The following is a 21130-nucleotide window of genomic DNA, read 5'->3' as shown; positions in this document are numbered from 1 at the left end:
TTGTTTGTTATTTGGTGTTTATTTATTTTTTAGATGTTTATGAACAGGGTATTTAGGATTATGTATGGATGTGGTATGGAGTCAGTACATAAAGATAGCCTTAATCTTATCATCTGACATAAAAAAATTAATTAGAATTAAAGCTGCAAGCAGCATTGCAAGGGCCCTTGCACCCGGAGCCACCTCCTCCCGGTGCCCTCAGGAAAACAGTGAACATGCATTTAAAGTGGTTTATACTGGAGGAAAATGTCAAAGTCATTTCTATGTGCCAAATTTCCTGCTGCCAGCTGGTGACGCTATGACTACAACAGAATATGGGCATGTAGATGTCTTCAGGCCTGGACTCTTATCAACCAAGAAATTTAGATCGGAGTTAGTGTAAAACAAGTAATTTCCTGTAGCCAGCAAGTGGCTGTGATTGTGTTCAGACCAGCACTCTTATCAAACATGTGAAGTTTGTGGCATTGTATGGCTGATTAACAACAACTTCCTTTTCCATGGTGAAACGTCAAACTCTGTCATGCATTTACTGTAGCCAATGTTATGGATTTTTGTAAATTAATATAAGGTATTGTGTATTTTGATTTAGAATGGTGATTTATGGTTTGAATGTGCATTTATTGTGTAGGTATGGTTGTTAAAATACAATGCCTGAAAATGGCAAAAACAGGAAACAAAATTGGCATAAATTTAACAGAAATAACTGATTTCCTATTGAGTTTCGGATTTTGCACCAGGAGACTTTTTTGTAGGTATTGGTGTGATACATGTGTGTAGCGAATTTCGTACATGTACGTGAAACGTAGCTGGAGGGGCACTTCGTTGAAAGTGTATAGGTGGCGCTATCAAGCAATTTTGCCACGCCTAAATCTGAAATTTCTATCAGACGTAAATTTTCGCCAATTTTCGTGTGTGTGCAAAGTTTCATGAGTTTTTGAGCATGTTTAGGCCCTTGAAAATTTGATTCATTTTAGAGAAGAAGAAGAAGAAGAAGAAGAAGAAAAAGAAGAAGAAGAAGAAGAAGAAGAAGAAGAAGAAGAAGAAGAAGAAGAAGAAGAAGAAGAAGAAGAAGAAACTGAGCAATTCCAAGAAGGTCCTCGCACTGCGGTACTCAGGTCCTAAATATTCTGCACTAGGTCACTAATCAAATAAGCATACGCATATGTACTTTTAATGTAATATAAGGTGTAATGTGTAATGGGGAAAAAACTATTAAATTGCAAAATAATGCATAAATTGCAATAATAATATGATGATAATAATAATAATAATAAAATCATTTTCACTAGTCTCAGACTTTTGGAACTCATTCTAATTTTTATTTTTGTCATTTTAATATTGTATTAGAGAACATCGTGCCTCAGATCAGTTGTTAAAAAAAGGCAACACTTTATTTTAAGGACCAATTCTCACTATTTGATGGTTTGTTTTTTATTAGAGCTACATTAGTTTGTTATTTATTATAGTAATTATAATTATGGTCATTAGTAATTATAAAGCACATATTCTGCATGCCTTATTCTGCATTAACCATATTTTAGATCTTTTAATCTTACTCCATACCTAAACTTAACAAGACTTACTATTAATATGCCAATACAGCAAATTAGGAGTTTATTGAGGCAAAAGTTGTAGTTGATAGCTAACAGTTAACAGTGAGAACTGGACCTTAAATTAAAGTGTGACCAAATAGGGGAATTGAAAAAAATGATTATATATTATATACACAATATTTTAGGTTCATTGAAAAAAATGGGTGTAGAGAAACCTTTCACTTAGAAATTGCTAGTAAATTATTATTATTATTATTATTATTTGGTTGCAAAGGAATAATAAGTAAAATTGTGTGCAAAAAAAATGTGTTACTTGCTTTTTTTTCTTTTTCTTTTTTAGTTGTACAGTACAGCTTGACATTCAAAATCATTAATTCTAAACTTTTGTTAACATGAGCTTTTTTATCATGTTAAAGTATTATAAATACAAATATTACATATATTATTAAACATTAATATTTATCATATTTATTAAATTTGGCAAAGAAAGTACTTTTTTTTTTTTTTTAAGATTTTCACCCTTATTAACATTTCCTATCAAATCAAGTAAAGCACAATGTCATGGCCAAACCCAAATCATTTTTATCACTGAATAGTCCAAGATCTTTTCTTTAGGAAACACCAGGACTTAACTATAGCATGTATGATTTCAGAGCAAGTCACTGCATGGATGCCATATCGAATATGAAAATGAATAACTGGGTGATAATAGATGATGAACATTATGGGTCGCCCTGGCTGGAGCAGAGGCAACGACAGACATGGAGTCAGAGCATGTCTGAGGGAATTTGTAAAGATAAATTACATAATGCTAACCTACTTTCTTATTTATTTATTTTTATTATTTAATCCCACTGTATAGGCCTTTTTCCCCCCTCTGATGCTACATAATCCCTCATTTATCCATCACATGCTGTACACTCATTGTATGCATGTAATCCAGTATTTAAGTATTTAAAGCAGGATGTTTCTTAAGATCTTTATGATATAACAGGTTTTGTGTTCTGCTCAGTTACTTCACCTTAGCATGTTCGGTGTGTCATATTTTGATGACTGAACTTTTGTTTCTAAAAAAAAGTGTAAGTTTTTCTATGTAACATAAAATGCACCCAAATGACAAATTATGTCACTACTGATTAACAATTTTTACAACAATGTGTGATAGATTTGAACCTTTCCCAACACAAACGTTCCATCCATTAATAACACTAACAGACATTAATGCTAAATCTGTGACTTGTCCCTGTTTTGTTTTCTCCACTCATAGTCCTCTTTTGCTTTCGTCCTTTACATTAACAAACCTAAATGTTAATGTTTGTACACGAGCTAGTCAGCGCTTGCAATTTTTGCGAAGGCTCAGGATGGGGTGGATAAACATGTCATACTGTCAGATCAGCTATTGAATCTATTATATGTTGTGCTTTCACAATATGGTTTGGTAATTTGTCTGTTAAATTTAGGTCACAACTTCAAAATGTGTTTAGGAGAGCCGGTGCTCCTAAGTTCTCTTCAGGAGATTTTTGAGAGGTCTGTGAAATACCAGAGCCTTATAATTACTGCTGGTCTATCTATGAATGCCTTCATAGATAGACCAACTTGTAAGATAGATATGTACAAATTCTCCTGAATTACATTATAAATTACATTATTAAATAATACAAAATGATCTGTGTATGTGGGTGAGGGTATATGGGAAATGGGTATTTGTGAGATGTATTTAGTGTTATATTAATATTGTGAAATTGTTGTTGTAATTTTGTAAAGTTGACCTGCTTTCTTGACTGCTCAAGACAAATTTCTCTTTATGGAGACAATAAAGGATGCTAAATGAGTATGCCCTAGTTTGCCATTCAATAGCTTACCTTTACATCCTTAACTGTGTTTATTGTGTCAATATATTGTCTGGATAAGAGATATTTACATTTATTTAATGATGGGTTAACGAGCAAACAAATCAGCCCAAGATCATCTAAACTGTTGCTATAGTACAACATTTAAAACTTACTTTTGTTTTATATTTCAGTCCACAGAACCTTCATGGACACCTGGTCGAAAGGTTTAAAGCTAATTAAGTTTTACATAATAAGGTGACAAGGACCTTCTATGCTTTATTTGTGTAAATGATTCCGTACTGAAAACGTGTCACTGTCGACGATTTAACATGTATGTATATATTTATATTTTCTGCAGTGTGAGGGATTGAATAATCTGAAATTGTAGGCGAACAACACGAAGACCTAAAGGACGTCAGTACCAAACCAAACCACTAGAGGACGCTGTTGATCACGGCTGAGAAAACGAGGTCACGTGGTGCCATACAGGCGTTCACGAGCCTACAGATTATGAATCCAAAAGCAGTATTTACTCTAAAATCACATAAACGGCATCATGCTTTATTTATATTTTAGTTTTTGTACCTGCTAAAATAAGATGCATAATAGAAAACAAATGTCGTTTCAGTTAAGTCAAGGTATTAATCATGCTTGTTGAATCAATGTTGTATGACTTAAGGCAAAGCTTGCTATTTCAAAAAGCCAAAATCTGATATAAACTAAAAACAACAGTGCAGAGGAATCAATGGATGCACACAGCTCATGGTAGTCAATGATGTTTTCTTTTATTTGTTGTTACAGTATTGTAAATTGTACTTCACTCTCCAAAAATTCAGACCATCCCCACTCGAGCGGAGGGGCGTGGCCTGTGGCATGTCAGTCAAAGGTGGGAGGGGTTTCAAGGCTCTTCCACTCAGTTTAAAAATGAAACCATATCCATCCACTGCTCTCAATGACATCCGCACTGCAACCAGTGCAGACCCAAACAACTAAACCAGAAAACCGTTACGCTTAAAGCCACATGAGCTTAACAAGCCTTTCATCTCAACTTTTCTTCAATCTGACATCAATGATCCTACCTCTCGAGGCATTTACAAGTTCTACCGATACTTCCTGAACAACATGACAAATTTAACAGAATTAAGAAGTAAATTACTTAGTCATTTATTTATGTTCAAAATACATGTAGTGAAATGTTTCCTCAGACTCTCTGCGGAACGGGCTTGGGATTCGTTACTCCACTGGCGCACTCTGTAAAAAGCTGATGGTTGCAAAATGAACCAAAAACAATTAAACAGTTATAATATTTAATTATAAAAAGAAATGCCGGTATCACTTAACACGTCTTAAGTGAATCCAAAAGAATTTGGCAGCAAATTATGAGGTTTAAAGTCAGACTGCACAAACCACGGATACACATGCATACTGTGCACATTCACGCTCATGATAATGGACATGTCCTGGGTAAGGGATGACAGTATCCTGTTTGGAAGGGCTTGATGATGTGGCACGTTGTGATTGGCCACGAGGGCTGGAGGAGGTAAAATAAAAAGTAGCCTCTATTGTGTTTCTTCCATTCGTTTGGCTCTCCCTAGTCCTCGCCTGCTTTCATCCCTCGCACAGACCCTTGGCTACGCATCTGAAAATTTAAATAAACAGATTTAATAATAATCTGTCACATGCAAGTACACTACCATTCTTAAGTTTATGGTAAGATTTTTCAAAGACATCAAAATGACCCAAAACTTTGGAACAACAAAGTCCAGCTTTATGTCACACAAAACTGGTAAGAGTGTAACTGCAGGTATAAATCATCTCCATTAATCTTCTCAATGAATCAGAATGTGTTGCAGTCATTCTATTGATGTGGGCAGAACTGCGTTGCATGGTTTCTACAGAAACACATACCTGGTCCAGCTCCCTCTGTGTTTCTTCCTCCATCCTACGAATGTCATCCATAGTAAGGTCCACCCAGCGGTCCAGCCAACAGAAGAGTTGCCGATGGAAATTAGTGAAAAGCCTTTTCTCCTGCTACTCAAACAGAGAGAGAGAGATGGGGATGATATTAGTACAACAGCATGAACAAAGACTTATTAACACCTCACAAGAGCGGTCAAATTACCAAAAATATATCAGGCTAGTACAGCATTGTTTGTTTGTTTTTAACACCATGTCAGCTTCTGTGGCTATTATCATGTTAAGAAAATTTTGGTAACACTTTAGTTTACATTTAATCATTTAGCAGATGCTTTTATCCAAATTGACTTACAAATGAGAACAATAGAAGCAATCAGACCAACAAGAGAACAACAACAGTTTACAGGTGCCATGACAAGTCTCAGTTAGTCTAGTACAGAACACGTAGCCAGGGTTTTTTTTTTTTTTTTTTTTTTAAATAATATGCTAGACAAGAAAAGAAAAGGTAAGTGCAAGTATTAGTTGGTTAAGTGCTGGTGAAATGATGAGTTTAGGGACCAATTCTTACTAATAAAGGGATACTCCATCCCAATATGAAAATTTTGTCATTAATCACTTACCCCCATGTCGTTCCAAACCTGTAAAAGCTTTGCTCGTCTTCAGAACACAATTTAAGATACTTTGGATGAAAATCTGGAGGCTTGAGACTGTCCCATAGACTGACAAGTAAGTAACAGTGGTCCATAAAGGTCATAAAAGGTATGAAAGTCGTCGTCAGAATACTCCATCTGCCATCAGATGTGCCATCTGAGTTATATGAAGTGACGGGAACACTTTTTGTAAGCAAAGAAAACAAAAATAATGACTTTATTCAATAATTCCTTTGTCAACAGTCTCCTCTGTGTCTCTCCATATCACCGTGTGCTGTGTGTGCTCTTCTGTATCATCCACGCCACAAGGATGCGCTGTTTTATTTCAAATCAAAGCTAAATACATGTAGAAACAGCACATCCTTATGGCACGGATGTTGGGACAGTCTCAAGCCTCCAGGTTTTCATCCAAATAATCTTAAATTGTGTTCCAAGGACAAACAGAGCTTTTACGGGTTTGGAACGACATGGGGGTAAGAGATTAATGACAAAATTTTCATTTTGAGATGGAGTATCACTTTAACTTGTTGCTTATTAGCATGCATATTGCTAGCATATTGGCTGTTTATTAGTCCTTTTTAATGCACATATAATTGCCTTATTCAGCATGACTATATTTTAAAATCCCTTAATTCTAACCAACATCTAAACATAGCACCTTACTAACTATTTATAAGTAGCAATTAGGGGTTTATTGATAGTTTATATAGTTTATATAAATAGTTAGTTAATATTGAGAATTGGACCTTAAAAAATGTCCCCAACATGTTATGGTAAAAATCAGGTTTTTACCATCTATTTTTGCTAAAAAGTCTAAAACTATATTTGGTTTAATGTTAATAAATTCTTCGTAAGTGTTAACTGAGTAAAAATTCTTTCTCACAGGGTTAAAACCAACACAATCTAATAAAACATGCTTCAGGAATAAAGGGTTTCCATATTAATGGCTCTTCTTGTGTGTCATCCTGGAATGGCCCATTCGGCAACGGGAATAAAAATCTAGTCCCATTGGTTTGAAAATTGATAGGTACAACTTCTCCCAACATTAGGGCTAATTTTATGTAGTTTGTTCATACTTCATAGTATATAGATTCCACTCTGTTTGCCATTTGTTATTAATATAGGAATGAATCACTGGCTTTAGTGCCATAAGAGGTATTGTGCAAATTTTGAGGTCTGCTGCTAATGCCTTTTTTGCAGCAGTGTTTCTTTTCTCATTTGCTGTGATTCCACAGAGCACAGGTACCCAACCAGATATTACATTTAAGACCCACTAGTTCCAGCAGACAGGACTATGAATCTGTAAATTTAAGAATATTTCTCTGTTGCATAGTCTTTATGTATTCCAGTTCCAAGATTATGAAAATTGAGCTGTTAAGGAATGTATATTCCTCTTGTTTGGTGGTTTATGCAGATGATACATGGTCCTCATTTTTTGATCCGTGATAGAATCATTTCTCTGATGTAGATGAGTTGTTGTTGAAAGTCAACCAGTACAAGTAAGTAACAAGTTAAGTCTTTTAGTTCTGGTGCCATATTGAATTCTTCAGTGCTGATGGATCACCTTGTGAATGAAGTTCTCCACACGTCCCTGCAGACCCCACCAGCGAAAGTGAACCGTCACCAGCTTGTACGCTGTCATATAGGGACAGTTACCATTATGAAGCTCTTTCTGCAAGAGACAGAGATGGGTGGGTGCATGAGGAACAGATATTCACTCTGATAATCACTCATTTTGATAGTTCAATACAATCAATGTGAACAGAAACTGTGCATTCACAACTGAATGAGAATGAGATCATCAATGACAGCATTAGCTCAGTTCTCCGAAAAAAAAAAAAAAAAAAAAAATCCAAAATGGCAGACAAGGCAAGAGAAATATGTTGATTTCAAATAAACCTCTTTCAGTACTTAAAAGTATGAGTTACCATCAGAATTAAATAAATGCTATTTGTGTAGTCTATTTAAATTTTCATTATATTAGTCTACAGTAAACGTTATGGCACTGTCAACACTGCACTCCGACAGATGACAAGAACTGCAGAGAAATTCAAGTCATTGTAATTTCCTTTTCTATTTGACACAAAACAGCTGTTGTGTTTCAAAATGCATATATGAATGTGGCGTTTTTGTGTACCTTCCATTCAGGTCCCAGAGGTCCTCTCCCAGTTTTCTCCGAGTGGTAGATGGCAGGGTCCTCTTCTGGTTTATAGTCCTGAGAGATTAATGAAACAGAGATTGAGGGATGAGAAAGGAAGAGGTGAAATATAAAACCAAAATGGCAGGTCAACAGAGAATTCTGTGCTTATGTATGGATTTGATTTAAATCTGTAGGATTTTAATGAACTCAATGTGAAGTAGAGTAAGATTAAGACTGTGGCGCGTCTTTAGCACTAATACAAATTCTGGATCTCTAATTTGACAGAAAGAAATGCACTTGTCTAATTCAACTCACCACATCATCCACCTGAGAGCGATCAGCTATATCGATCGGCACAATCTCAATGTCCTCCCACTCCTCAGGAGGAAGACCATGAGGCTGCATGAGAGGAAGAACAGAACATTTCAGTGCAATGTACTTATAGGTGTATGGGGGTAGAGTTCTTGCATCATTCCAAATAAACAGATATGATCGACAAATAAATGTAAAGAGATTTACAAAAAAATAAACACTGACAAATAAATAGAATGAGATCCACAGATAAATCTCAGAGTTTCACAAACAAATTCAATTCTCAAATAAATAAAATGAGATTTGAAAAAAAAAACAATCACAAATACATTTTTGTGTCACAAACACAACTTTGCCTGACAATCATTTGTGAATCGAACCTGTACATTTGTAGATCGCTGCACGCATTTGTGGATCACTTGCTGTGCATTTGTGGATTTTGAAACATTTCTAGCATCAAGATGCTGACAATCTACAAATGCGCGGACTCCACCCACCGTCTACTCAAGCCAATCAGATGACAGCCACACTTTACTGACCAATCGTAGCTCGTCCTCGTTATAACTAATCACGTTTGCTTTATAATCAGGGTGGTCTCGTCCTGAAATAACTTTATTCATAATATGCATTGGCTCAAACAGGAAATATAATTGCCATAAAAATTGATACAGTAAAAGATGTGTAAAATTGGATTTCGTTAGATCATTAGACTGTGTATCAAGCCAAGCCACAGTATTTTTTACATGCCTTTGAAAATGCCAGAGAAACAGCTCTTTAACTCTCAGCTATGGGAACAATGCCGTACTTGATACAAACACGTCATGGAAGTGTCATTCAAGATGGAAAGAAAAGCGTCAGTAAGTAAATGACTAATAAATTACTGGATTAAACCTCATGATAAACATGTGAGTTTGTGTAATAGGTTAAATTCCCATCACACAAAAGCAAACATAACAGCGTTTTCCAGTTTTTCAGTGAAGCAGTTTGGATGAGATGGATATGGATATTAGCAGCTATGTGGATCTAACGATGTATATAGCATTATAAATAATATTTTCAAACATTAATTAAAAGTATTAAAAAGTTATTGCCATTGTTTGGGGAGGAAAAAGCCTGTGGTGCAGGTGTGTTCACAATCATGTTAACAATATTTCACAAGAATCAGACTTACTAGTTTTGTTTGTAAAAGTTACTTAACGGCATTCAAAGTAGGTTTGCAAAGCTCCAGTACTACACGCTGCAGTGATGCTGAGACAGGTACCCAGATGGTCATTTGAAAGTGAAAGTCGTGACATTTGCCAAGTATGGTAACTCATACTCAGAATTGGTGCTCTGCATTTAACCCATCCAAGTGCACACACACAGCAGTGAGAAGTGAACACACCATGAACACACACCCGGAGCAGTGGGCAGCTATATCCAGCTCCCAGGGAGCAACTGGGGGTTCAGTGCCTTGCTCAAGGGCACTTCAGCCATGGGTATTGAGGGTGGAAGAGAGCGCTGTTCATTCACTCCCTCCCACCTACAACTCCTGCCAGCACCGAGACTCGAACCTGCAGCCTTCTGGTTACAAGTCCAAATACAAGTCCTCTAACCATTAAGCCACAACTGCCCCTAATTAATTAGTATGCCCTATTTGTTACTGCGATTGTGCTTTAAAAGGCTAAATAAGCCATGCCATGTGTTACGCTGTGTCTCTGCAACAGCTGTAACTGCAACTGGACGCATCAAAGCAAATGTGCGAATCATTTGTCCTTCATTGTGTCATGCCTCGTCCAGAGTAGACAGCACCAGAGTAAATTTCTTTTTGCTTTCGACGCATCGTGAGGGTATTACTGATGATGTTTGGGATCTGTAAATGATCATAAATTGTGTATAACCCTGAGTTTATCCTCATTCCCTGATCCTGATGGAAATATAAAGATGCCTTACATGCCAACAATCTTTTGGAAACAGGTTTTTTTTAACGACACAAACAATCTGTCCATAGAATGCGGTTCCTCACAGGGGTGCAAAATGAATTTGCTCCCACCCTGATTGTAAAGCAGAATGTGACTAGTTATAGCGAGAACGTGCTATGATTGGTCAGCGAAGTGTGGCTGTTATCTGATTGGCTTGAATAGACGTGGGTGGAGTCCATGCATTTGTAGATTGTCAGCATCTTGATGCTAGAAATGTTTCAAAATCCACAAATGCACAGCAACCGTTCCACAAATGCGTGCAGCGATCTACAAATGTACAGGACGCAATTCACAAATGAATGGCAGGCAAAGTTGTGTTTGTGACACAAAAATGTATTTGTGAATATGGTTTTTATTCACAAATCTCATTTTATTTATTTGTGAATTTAATTTGTTTGTGAAACTCTGAGATTTATCTGTGGATCTCATTCTATTTATTTGTAAATATGTTTAATTTTTCGTACACCTCTTTACATTTATTTGTAGATCATAATCTATTTATGTGGAATAATGCAACAGTTCTACCCCCATATAGATGAGACTTTCAAATTGACCTATTCATACAACACGATCAAATAACGTTTGTATGACCAAACAACTTAAGTCAGATCTATTTTCTATTCTCAACTGTGAATAAGCCTGTAACCATAGTGACAATGGCTAAATTTAGAAAGTCCTTAATACACGAAAGTCTTATCAAAATTAACATTTTATTTAATAAACAAATCTGAGGTGAAATTTCATTAATCAACCATCTATCTTAACCAACAGCAGCTTCTAATGCTTTTTATTCATTTTAATAATGTCTGCATTTGCATTGCACGTAGACTAAACAAAATATTGGTGAAAGACGCTCTGGCTGAAAGACTCCACCTGTAGCATCTGTCGCAGAGTTATTTGGCACGTAAAGTTGCTGATAAACTGTGACTTAACACTCACATTCTCAGTCGTTTCCATGTCTGGTTTATGCCAGGTTTCAATCTTAATGAAGAAATCATCCTTCATGTATTCATTCTGAAAAGCAGAAGGAGAGCTTCACAAACTGAATTCATTTTTAATACAGAGTTCAGATCAAAACATGCTGACTAAACTCTGATTCAGCAAAAACAACCTGTGAGCGGTCTAGAATGATCTCAGAGCGTGAGGATTTCAAAAACACACTTACTGTAACGACTGCGGGGTTCCATAATTGATTCAGTTGTGGGAATGAAGAGAACAATGACATTGACAATGAGAAAAGCCATTTTTTTTTGTAGATCAGTAATTTATCAAAGCATTGAATGCAAAAGCAAAAGAAAAGGGTAGAATTATGCACTCTCATTCATATATAATCACTTACTCACACATGCACAAAATAATTAGTATTTACTAACTAGTGCGACAGTATGGGTAGGCGTTCCAGGCTTTCTCATGAAAAACCAGGGCTCCTTCAGGGGCAAACATCTGAATAAAACCGGGAACCTTGCTGTAAAAGACAAAATTATTATTCGTAATATTGCTTGGGAATAGTTGTAAAACAGTTGTCACAAGGGCTGCATGTCATTAATCATAAGACTCAGAAGACCAATTACACAAATGCTTGTCTTCTCTAAAAGTGGTTTTGTATATTTATTTTAAACAATGCCATAAATTAAAGTAATTGTATTAATATTATCCTTCAAACATATTATTTTTTTGATTAACAAGCAAACACAACAAAACATTAAAGCAATGGTTAAGTATATAATAAATCAATTTAACCAAAAAAATGGTTCTTAGGACGAGAGTATTTTATATACATATATAAAGCGACATTATGCCACATTTGTTTTATATTATAATTCTTAAATGTGTTATTGCAATTATCATTAACATCTTTGCAATTGTTTTATTGCTTACATTTTGCTGAAAAATCTATTATTGTGACTTAACTCATGTAATGTGACAACATGCCCCATGAATCAGTCACATATTTTATTTTATTTTTAAACTAAGCAATGTCCAAATATTTTTGTTTTGTTTTTTAAAGAGTAAAAAGTGCAGAACTTGCCACAGACTTCCCAATACAGTACTGATCAGGGTCTTTTAAGATTTTTCGATATTTTTGAAAGTCTCTTACGCTCACCAGGGCTGCATTTATTTTATCAAAAACTTATAATAACAATATTATTATAATAACTGTAGAATATGTTTTAAAATGTAATTTATTCCTGTAATGGCAAAGCTGAATTGTCACGTAATCTTTCAGACAAATCATCCTAATATTCTGATTTGGAGCTCAAGAAATATTTATTGTTATCAATGTGCCGCTTAATATGTCTGTGGAAACTGTGATACATATTTACAGGATTCTTTGATGAACAGAAAATATAAAAAACAGCATTTATTTGAAATAGATCATTTTGTAACAACGTAGAAGTCTTTACTGTTATATACACTGACCCCAAGTTAACGGCAGTGTACAGTTCACTACATAATATAACTAGAGTAGTAAGTGTACCTGCTAAACAGTAGATGTTTCTGCCAGAGGTTCAGTTCTGAGATCACAGTTACTGATAAAGTGAAACCAGCATGGCTGTCAATATCATTAAAGCCTTTACTCACCTGTGTATGTGGTAGATCTTGTGGGTGTACTGGCCCTTCTCTCCGTCCTTCTCGTAAGGTTCATTTCGGAGGACCTCGATCCCTTCTCCTCCCCCTGTGTTGTTCTTACTGGCCTCTGCAACCGAGTACAGTTGGCCAACCTGGTACTGAGGAGGGGCGAGGGGGTGTTAGATAAATTACTAGTGACAACTGTTCTCCAGTTCACAGCACAACAGAGACAAACAATGTAACGCAGACGAGGTGCTGCTGGGTCCGTTAAAGTGAAGGAAGCTGTCTAAATATTTGCTTAAGCAGAAACACAGATCCCCACAGAAGACACAGCAGCCGGTTACTGAAAAAGCAGGCACTCTTACCTCTTCTACTGAACATGGCAACAGAACCTGGCTGTAAAGAGAAGTGAGCAGAGGTTAAAAACAGCTCAGACTCATTTATTATCACATATCATGGACAACTGCCTCGCGCCGCGCCTGTATAACGGGCGTGTCGTTAGCCGGCCCCGCTTTATTTTGCGATAACCCGGCATTTAAACACCCAGCAGAGTCTGAACTCAATATATAACTCTTATTAAATACTCATCCTATCATGCTTTGATGAGCAGCGGCGTTGGTGAGGACGCGGTCTATAAAACTCTGTAATACTGGATCAGGCAGGCTAGCGTTAAGCGGCTAGCGCGCGTCCTGCACATCCAAATCACGGGCTTATAATGATCTCTTTATTATGCCATACGGCAAATTGTTTAAAATACGGCAGCCGCTGACTATAAAATATAGCGTAACTGAACCTAGTTGATGTATACAGTAAAAGCCACTCACTATTGCTTGATGAGTACCATCCCGAATCTGGACAGAACGGTACATTCAACAACAGCTCGCGGTCGCCGGAAATGAGGCACGCGCGTCATCAGAGGAGAGGGGCGTGAGGAGGACACGCAGGGGTTTGAGAAGAGAGACCATGATGGGAAGGGAATTTCGTGGGACTATCAGTCTTGTCTGACATAAATTAAACAGTAGCCTAGAGAGTATTCTTCTGTTTCTGTGCCCTGCTCAATCTTTTCTTTTCGAGATAGATAGATAGATAGATAGATAGATAGATAGATAGATAGATAGATAGATAGATAGATAGATAGATAGATAGATAGATAGATAGATAGATAGATATAGATTACAAGTAATGCGAATTACGCAATCAGATTGCTTTTTCAAGTAACTAAACATGCAAAGTTTGGTAGTAACTGATTACATGTAATCTGGATTATGTAATCAGATTCCAAAAATGACGTACTTGTAATGAGATTAAATTACATTTTAAAATACTCATTTAAATTACATTACATTTAAAAACATAATCGGTTATTTTTTTTATTGATTACATGATTACATATTATTCACACATTAGCAATAAATTATTTATAATTTGTTGATTCTCCCTAAATCTTCTTTTTATTTTTTTTAAATGTTCCTTTCTTAAATATCGTACCGCATTCATTCAGAAAGTCTTCCAGTTCTGTGGACATTCACACAAAAGAGCAGTCACTAGTCAGGTGGCTACAGCATTTGACCACTGGATTTACAAAAATCATCTTCAGGGGTAAGATGTGTTTCAGCTTTGCATCAACTATTGAAGAACACATTAGTTTTTATTTGAATTATGGTGGGTGGGACATTATTTGAATTATGTCTTTGGAAGGCTTTTGTCTTTCAAACACATTAAATTGCACATATTCGTGTTATTTCTTAGTAATGCAGGGATTCCCAAACTTTCCTGTCATCTGAACCTCTTTTACCTATATTTACTTGAAGAGATTTTAAAATAAATATTTTGATAATTAGCCTATCTCATTTGCATGTTCATAGTTGGTTAATGGTCACATGACATGCAGGTAAACAAATTTCATTTTTTATTTTGATTGATGATATTTTAAACAGTTTCTTTTAATTTTACATTATTATGATTTAATTATTAGCTTTTCATTAAACTCATGAACCCCCTGCAGTTCCTTTACAAACCCCTATTTGGGAATCCTTGACGTAATATAATGTTTAATGCACTTCATGTTGTTAATAACAACGAATGGAATATATTTTCTTACTCTTACTCTATTTTTATATCAATATGGTACAAGATTGTCCTGTTTAAATCAATGTGATAAACGAGTTTGGTCATCTAAAAGTAATACAATTTTTGTTGTGTAATTAGGAATGAGTAACAGAGTACAGATTGTAAGTAATAAACCCAGCTCTGCTATAAGGTAACATTACTTTTTCATTTACAAGAAAATATCTGAGTTACTTTTTTAAAAAAGTAATGGCAGTTACTTTGTTTTTCCATTTATTGACTGACAGCTCTCCTGTCCCCATGTTGAGAGAAATCTGAAGTGCAGAGGTTGTATGTGCACTGTGTAAACACGATGTAGTTCTAGTGTAGAACATGCATTTACTCACTTGCACAAAAACAGATTCACTATTCTTCAAAATGAATAAAAATGTGAAATGCAAACTCAGAATATGACGAAGAGTGTTGAATTTTCTTCCCCTGTGTCCTATTCGTCATGCAATCCAGAATGACAGCACAGCTGAAAGGTGTGTTTGAGCAGAGCCTTAAATTTTTTTACCATTAAATTTTTTTTTTTTTTTTTTTTGAAATGTTTTTGTAATCCTGCTTTTATAACCTATCTCACTTTTGTATATAATCTCCCAATAAACTCTTAAAGTGGAAGTTTGGCCAAAAATGAAAATTCTGTTCATTTATGCAACCTTTATTTCATTCCAAATTTATATTTTGAACAGTGTTGGGAAGGCTACTTTGGAAATGTAATAGGTTATAGATTACAAGTTACCCTATATAGCACAGGGGTCTCCAACCCTGCTCCTGGAGAGCTACTGTCCTGCAGATTTCAGCTCCAACCCCAACAAACACACCTGAACCAGCTGATCAAGGAGTTCAGGGCTACTTGATAATTTACATTTACATTTATGCATTTAGCAGACGCTTTTATTCAAAGCGACTTAAAGTGGATTCAGGTGACACATTTATTTATTATTTATTTTTATTTTTTTACCAGTATGTGTGTTCCCTGGGATTACAGACAGGTGTGTTGGAGCAGGGTTGGAACTGAAGTCTGCAGGATGGTAGCTCTCCAGGAGCAGGGTTGGAGATCCCTGCTATAAAGCAACTTTTAATTACACATTTTTTCTCAGTAACTGTAACAGATTACAGTTACATTTATTTTGAAATTAAATTATGTAATTTCGTTACCTGTAACTAGTTGCATTCCAACACTGATTTTGAAGAATGTTGGTAACCTAACCATTTTGGTGACTCCCAAAAACATAGACATTTATCAAAATATCTGGTTAAGTTCCACAAAAAAAAAAAAGTCATACAGGTTTGGAATGACGAGAGGATGAGTAAATGATCACAGAGTTATTATTTTTTTGGGTAGACTGTCCCTTTAAGATGAATAAAAACAAAAGCTGAGTCTGTTTAACTACTTACTATAGTACTGTATATGGTTCATTTTATTAGTTTTTATTACTCTCTCTTTAACCTGACCACACTCTGCTGACCACACTCTGGCATCTGTAAAATTCTTTTATCTTCATGTTATGTAATCGATTAGTTACCGTAGATATGGCCTTTATGCATTTCACTGATAAGTAATAATCAAGTAAGCCTATAATAATCATTGATATAGTTGAGTTAGCTTAGGCCAACTTAGAGTCAATCAATTTTAGGCATGCACACACATTTGGGAACATTAAGTAAGAAACATCTAAAAAAAAACAAAAGCAGTCTTTTGTAACATTTTACTTATATTTTTAATAGTTCATTCAGAATGTTCAGATTCTTAAAAAAAAAAAAACACTTTCATATGGAATATGGCACAACATTAATGCCTACAACTGGAATATACACACAGTAAACTTCACATTTCAACATCTCAGCATGCTAAACACTTTCTATTTATTACTTAATGTGCAGATTACACATGAAATACCATTAGCAGCCTTATACACGTATACATTAGCATTTCATATAACATAGAACAGATATACATAACAAAAATGATTTTGTATGCAATCTTTCAAATGTAAATTTAAATGTTCAACTGCAATCTTTAAACAATATTGTAATATTCACAAAAAAATAAATAAAAAATTTAAATCGAATGCAGCATACAATGCACCAGAAAATCAGCAGTAGTGGTCCAGAACAACGTCCAAATAAATGATCCAAAAATTCTTCAACAACAAATTATGTAAATGAAATTACAAAGAAACCTAACCAAAATCAATTACACTGCCCATCTCATATTTAATCCACCTCCTCAATAGTGGGCCCCTGAGCACCGGCCCCTGATCCTCCATGTGCCTGAGCTCCACATCCTCCAGCTGGCATCCCTCCCTGATACAGTTTAGTGATGATTGGGTTGCAGACTTTCTCCAGCTCCTTCAGATGATGTTCATACTCCTCTTTATCAGCCAGCTGGTTGTTTTCTAGCCAGCTGACGGCCTCGTTACATTTCTCAATAACTTTCTTCTTGTCGTCCTCACTGATCTTGCCTTTCAGGTTCTCATCTTCCACACTGTTCTTCATGTTGAAGGCGTAAGACTCCAGAGAGTTTTTGGCAGCAATCTTCTCTCTTTGCAGCTCATCTTCAGCTTTGTATTTGTCTGCGTCCTGCACCATCCTCTCAATCTCCTCTTTACTCAGTCTGCCCTTGTCATTGGTGATGGTGATCTTGTTCTCTTTTCCAGTGCTTTTGTCCACCGCGGACACATTTAGGATTCCATTGGCATCGATGTCAAAGGTCACTTCGATCTGTGGGACTCCACGTGGTGCAGGTGGGATTCCTGTCAGCTCAAATTTACCCAGCAGGTTGTTGTCTTTTGTCATGGCCCTCTCTCCCTCATAGACCTGAATCAGGACACCGGGCTGGTTGTCTGAGTAGGTGGTGAAGGTCTGGGTCTGTTTGGTGGGGATGGTGGTGTTGCGTTTGATCAGTGGTGTCATGACTCCACCTGCCGTCTCGATGCCCAAGGATAGTGGCGCAACATCCAGAAGCAACAAGTCTTGGACATTTCCAGATGTGTCTCCCATGAGGATGGCGGCTTGGACTGCAGCACCATAAGCCACTGCTTCATCTGGATTGATGCTCTTGTTAAGTTCTTTGCCATTGAAGAAATCCTGCAGAAGCTTCTGGATCTTTGGAATTCTTGTTGATCCTCCAACCAACACAACGTCATTGATCTGAGACTTGTCCATCTTGGCGTCTCTCAGGGCTTTTTCCACAGGCTCAAGTGTTCCTCTGAAGAGGTCTGAGCACATCTCTTCAAAGCGAGCTCTGGTGATGGACGTGTAGAAGTCGATGCCCTCGTACAGCGAGTCGATCTCAATGCTGGCCTGAGAGCTGGAGGAGAGTGTCCTCTTGGCTCGCTCACATGCTGTACGCAGCCTCCTCAGGGCCCTCTTGTTCTCACTGATGTCCTTCTTGTGCTTCCTCTTGAATTCTTCTACAAAGTGGTTCACCATGCGGTTGTCAAAGTCCTCTCCACCCAGATGCGTGTCTCCAGCTGTGGCCTTCACCTCAAAGATGCCATCTTCAATGGTCAGGATGGACACATCAAAGGTGCCTCCTCCCAGGTCAAAGATCAGCACATTGCGCTCTGAAGCTTTGCCTTTGTCAAGGCCGTAGGCAATGGCTGCAGCTGTGGGCTCGTTGATGATTCTGAGGACATTCAGTCCAGCGATTACTCCAGCGTCTTTAGTCGCTTGCCTCTGGGAATCGTTAAAATACGCAGGAACTGTGATAACTGCATTTGCCACCTTATGTCCCAGGTAAGCCTCTGCAATTTCCTTCATCTTCACAAGGACCATAGAGGAAATCTCTTCAGGGTAAAATGATTTGGTCTCTCCTTTGTACTCAACCTGTACCTTAGGCTTTCCTCCATCACTGATGACTTGGAAGGACCAGTGCTTCATGTCAGACTGCACAACTGGGTCATCAAACTTCCTGCCGATCAGCCTCTTAGCATCAAACACGGTGTTGTTGGGGTTCATGGCCACCTGGTTTTTAGCTGCATCTCCAATGAGCCTCTCAGTGTCTGTGAAGGCCACATAGCTGGGTGTTGTTCTGTTTCCCTGGTCATTGGCGATGATCTCCACTTTTCCATGCTGAAACACCCCCACACAGGAGTAGGTGGTGCCCAGGTCAATCCCAATAGCAACTCCTTTTGCAGATGACATCTTTTTTCACAGGTAGTTAACAGCTAACTATAAGAAATTAGAAACCATGTAAATATTTATTATTAAATAAAACATTTATACATGCAGTAGGCAAAAAAATATAAAAGTAATGAAATTATATAAAATTAGTAAATAAATAAACGAAACAGGAAGGTCTTAGGAAGGTTCTAGACAGAGGCTGACTAACTAAATACATGTACGCACAAATAAAACGAATTATTTTAATAAAGCGCTAATTGATGTTGTTAATAATGTTCACGAAGTGTTAGAGAACCAGTATTGGTGTCGGATATAGATTTAATTTATCTTTAAAACACAAAAGCAGATAAACTACACACTTAACTGTAATAATAATGAGATAAAATAACATAATAAAGAGAAACTAAACAAGAATAATATAAATATGCTTACCTTAAAATAATGTAGCCTTATAGTAGAAGCACCGTAGCTTCTTCAACAGTTATGATTCCTCAAAGTCGTCACTTTCGTTTTCTTCGCGTTAATTGTAGACTCCTGCAGAAACACTGATCCTCCCAACCTGCGCTGCTACTTATATAGAAGTCTGTCTCACTCTTCCATGTTCTAAACAATTCTAGAACACCCACTTGAACAATTCTCGAAAGCTCGTGCTGAACTGACCAATGGAAGAAGGATGAAACTCAGAAAGTTCCGCCCATGGTTGCTGTGGGAGCAAAAGGAACCTTCATGTATTTTCTAGAGCCTTCGCTAAGATTCTAGTCATAAATATGAAAAACTTGTTTACCATTCGTATTCGTATAGGCTGCATGTATATCATCATCATTAAAATTCAGTCATCGACTTAATCTGTATAAAACACATTGGATTTATTTCTGACAGTAAATCGTACAACGCTTTTTTATTTCTTTCTTTTTTTTATACAATAATTAAATAAAACATTGTATTATATTTTATGTTTGTGATTGCCGTTCCCCTGCTGGATTTTTATGCTTTTCCAGCATAATTAATTTTCCAGGTATAATTAATTTACATATCATCCGGAGCATACGATCAATGATAGGCCTATACCTGGAATGACTGATATTCATAAATCACATTCCCGGTGAAACACTGACGTTATTACAAGAAAAATGAATTTAGGTAAAATGTTTTCATGAAAACTACTGTTTGCAAAGTTTGTCATTTTATTCTTAAATGTTAAATATCTTGTTTTGTTAAGCCGTAGTCAATAGAGGGCACTACATGCACATGAAGAGACAATTGTTTATCTTGTCACATACACCTGTCTGTTCATGAGGGAAAATATCCTCTCAAACCGTAAGAGATCATTTATCCATTAGAAAATATGATTTCTTGTAATTTCACAACTTCTAGTTGCATGCATGGCTAGCTTTATATTAGCGATAACTGCCTTGTAAATCAAAGGTTTTCGATAGCTATTTTAAATGGTGTGATAAATATTTATACAGTTTTCAAACTTTCAGCCAGTTAATGGCATATCAAGAATGTCTGGTTACAGACAACAATATTTCAATTCAGTTTCTTAAAGAAATCTAAAGGTTTTAATTGCCACGGGGGTGTTTGTACTTTAAGATCTACTCTGCAGCACTATACAAATCTATTGATTTTTAACTGCAAATAATCCTCATAAGTTTCAAGTAGATAAATGTTCTACCCAAGGTGATTAATAACAGCTATGCTCAGTTGCATGTAAATGCTTTTTCAATGTTCTTTACAGTCCTGGATCTTTCTTGATCTGGACATTAGCAAAAGGCACATTTACTGCTTACAGACAGTAAGCAGCCAACTACACATTTTCCAAAATTATCAAAAATGATTTGTAAGTAATAATAATAATAATAATAATCAGGTTTAAAAAAAATTAACAATGTAATTATAGTATTTAAGAATGCATTTACATAGTTATTCTTCCTGTTGAGACTACTTAGGGGTTGAA

The 21130-nt window shown here is 36.3% G+C and overlaps 2 protein-coding genes across 2 annotated transcripts; both read right to left on the bottom strand.

The window, feature by feature from the left end:
• Positions 1 to 4148: 4148 nt before the first annotated feature.
• Positions 4149 to 13901, bottom strand: LOC109048576 (phosphatidylinositol transfer protein beta isoform-like). The gene is made up of 11 exons (XM_042727280.1): positions 13761 to 13901; positions 13302 to 13332; positions 12949 to 13094; positions 11739 to 11830; positions 11531 to 11538; positions 11305 to 11379; positions 8408 to 8491; positions 8090 to 8167; positions 7517 to 7624; positions 5294 to 5416; positions 4149 to 5024 (listed from the first exon to the last, which is right to left on the bottom strand). Exons 1-11 carry the CDS (start codon positions 13847 to 13849, stop codon positions 4977 to 4979), a joined length of 882 nt encoding a protein of 293 aa, XP_042583214.1. The 5' UTR covers positions 13850 to 13901; the 3' UTR covers positions 4149 to 4976.
• Positions 13902 to 16786: 2885 nt separating this feature from the next.
• LOC122137938 (heat shock 70 kDa protein-like) lies at positions 16787 to 19773 on the bottom strand. Its single transcript, XM_042727269.1, has 2 exons — positions 19606 to 19773; positions 16787 to 19221 (listed from the first exon to the last, which is right to left on the bottom strand). Exon 2 carries the CDS (start codon positions 19192 to 19194, stop codon positions 17263 to 17265), a length of 1932 nt encoding a protein of 643 aa, XP_042583203.1. The 5' UTR covers positions 19195 to 19221; positions 19606 to 19773; the 3' UTR covers positions 16787 to 17262.
• Between the last annotated feature and the right edge of the window lie 1357 nt (positions 19774 to 21130).

Source organism: Cyprinus carpio, chromosome A3 (assembly GCF_018340385.1).
Source record: "Cyprinus carpio isolate SPL01 chromosome A3, ASM1834038v1, whole genome shotgun sequence".
Classification (NCBI taxonomy): domain Eukaryota; kingdom Metazoa; phylum Chordata; class Actinopteri; order Cypriniformes; family Cyprinidae; genus Cyprinus; species Cyprinus carpio.
The sequence above is the reverse complement of the archived record's forward strand: the minus strand, read 5'-3'. Positions and strand labels throughout refer to the sequence as shown.

Excerpts from the sequence above, each read along its gene's own strand:
- LOC109048576 (XM_042727280.1), bottom strand. The coding sequence starts at position 13,849 with ATGACGCGCGTGCCTCATTTCCGGCGACCGCGAGCTGTTGTTGAATGT. Across the intron at positions 8,168-8,407 it reads GCTCTCAGGTGGATGATGTG|GACTATAAACCAGAAGAGGA; the intron begins GTGAGTTGAATT and ends TTAATCTCTCAG. Across the intron at positions 5,417-7,516 it reads TGGAGAACTTCATTCACAAG|CAGGAGAAAAGGCTTTTCAC; the intron begins GTGATCCATCAG and ends CTGTTTGAGTAG.
- LOC122137938 (XM_042727269.1), bottom strand. The coding sequence starts at position 19,194 with ATGTCATCTGCAAAAGGAGTTGCTATTGGGATTGACCTGGGCACCACC.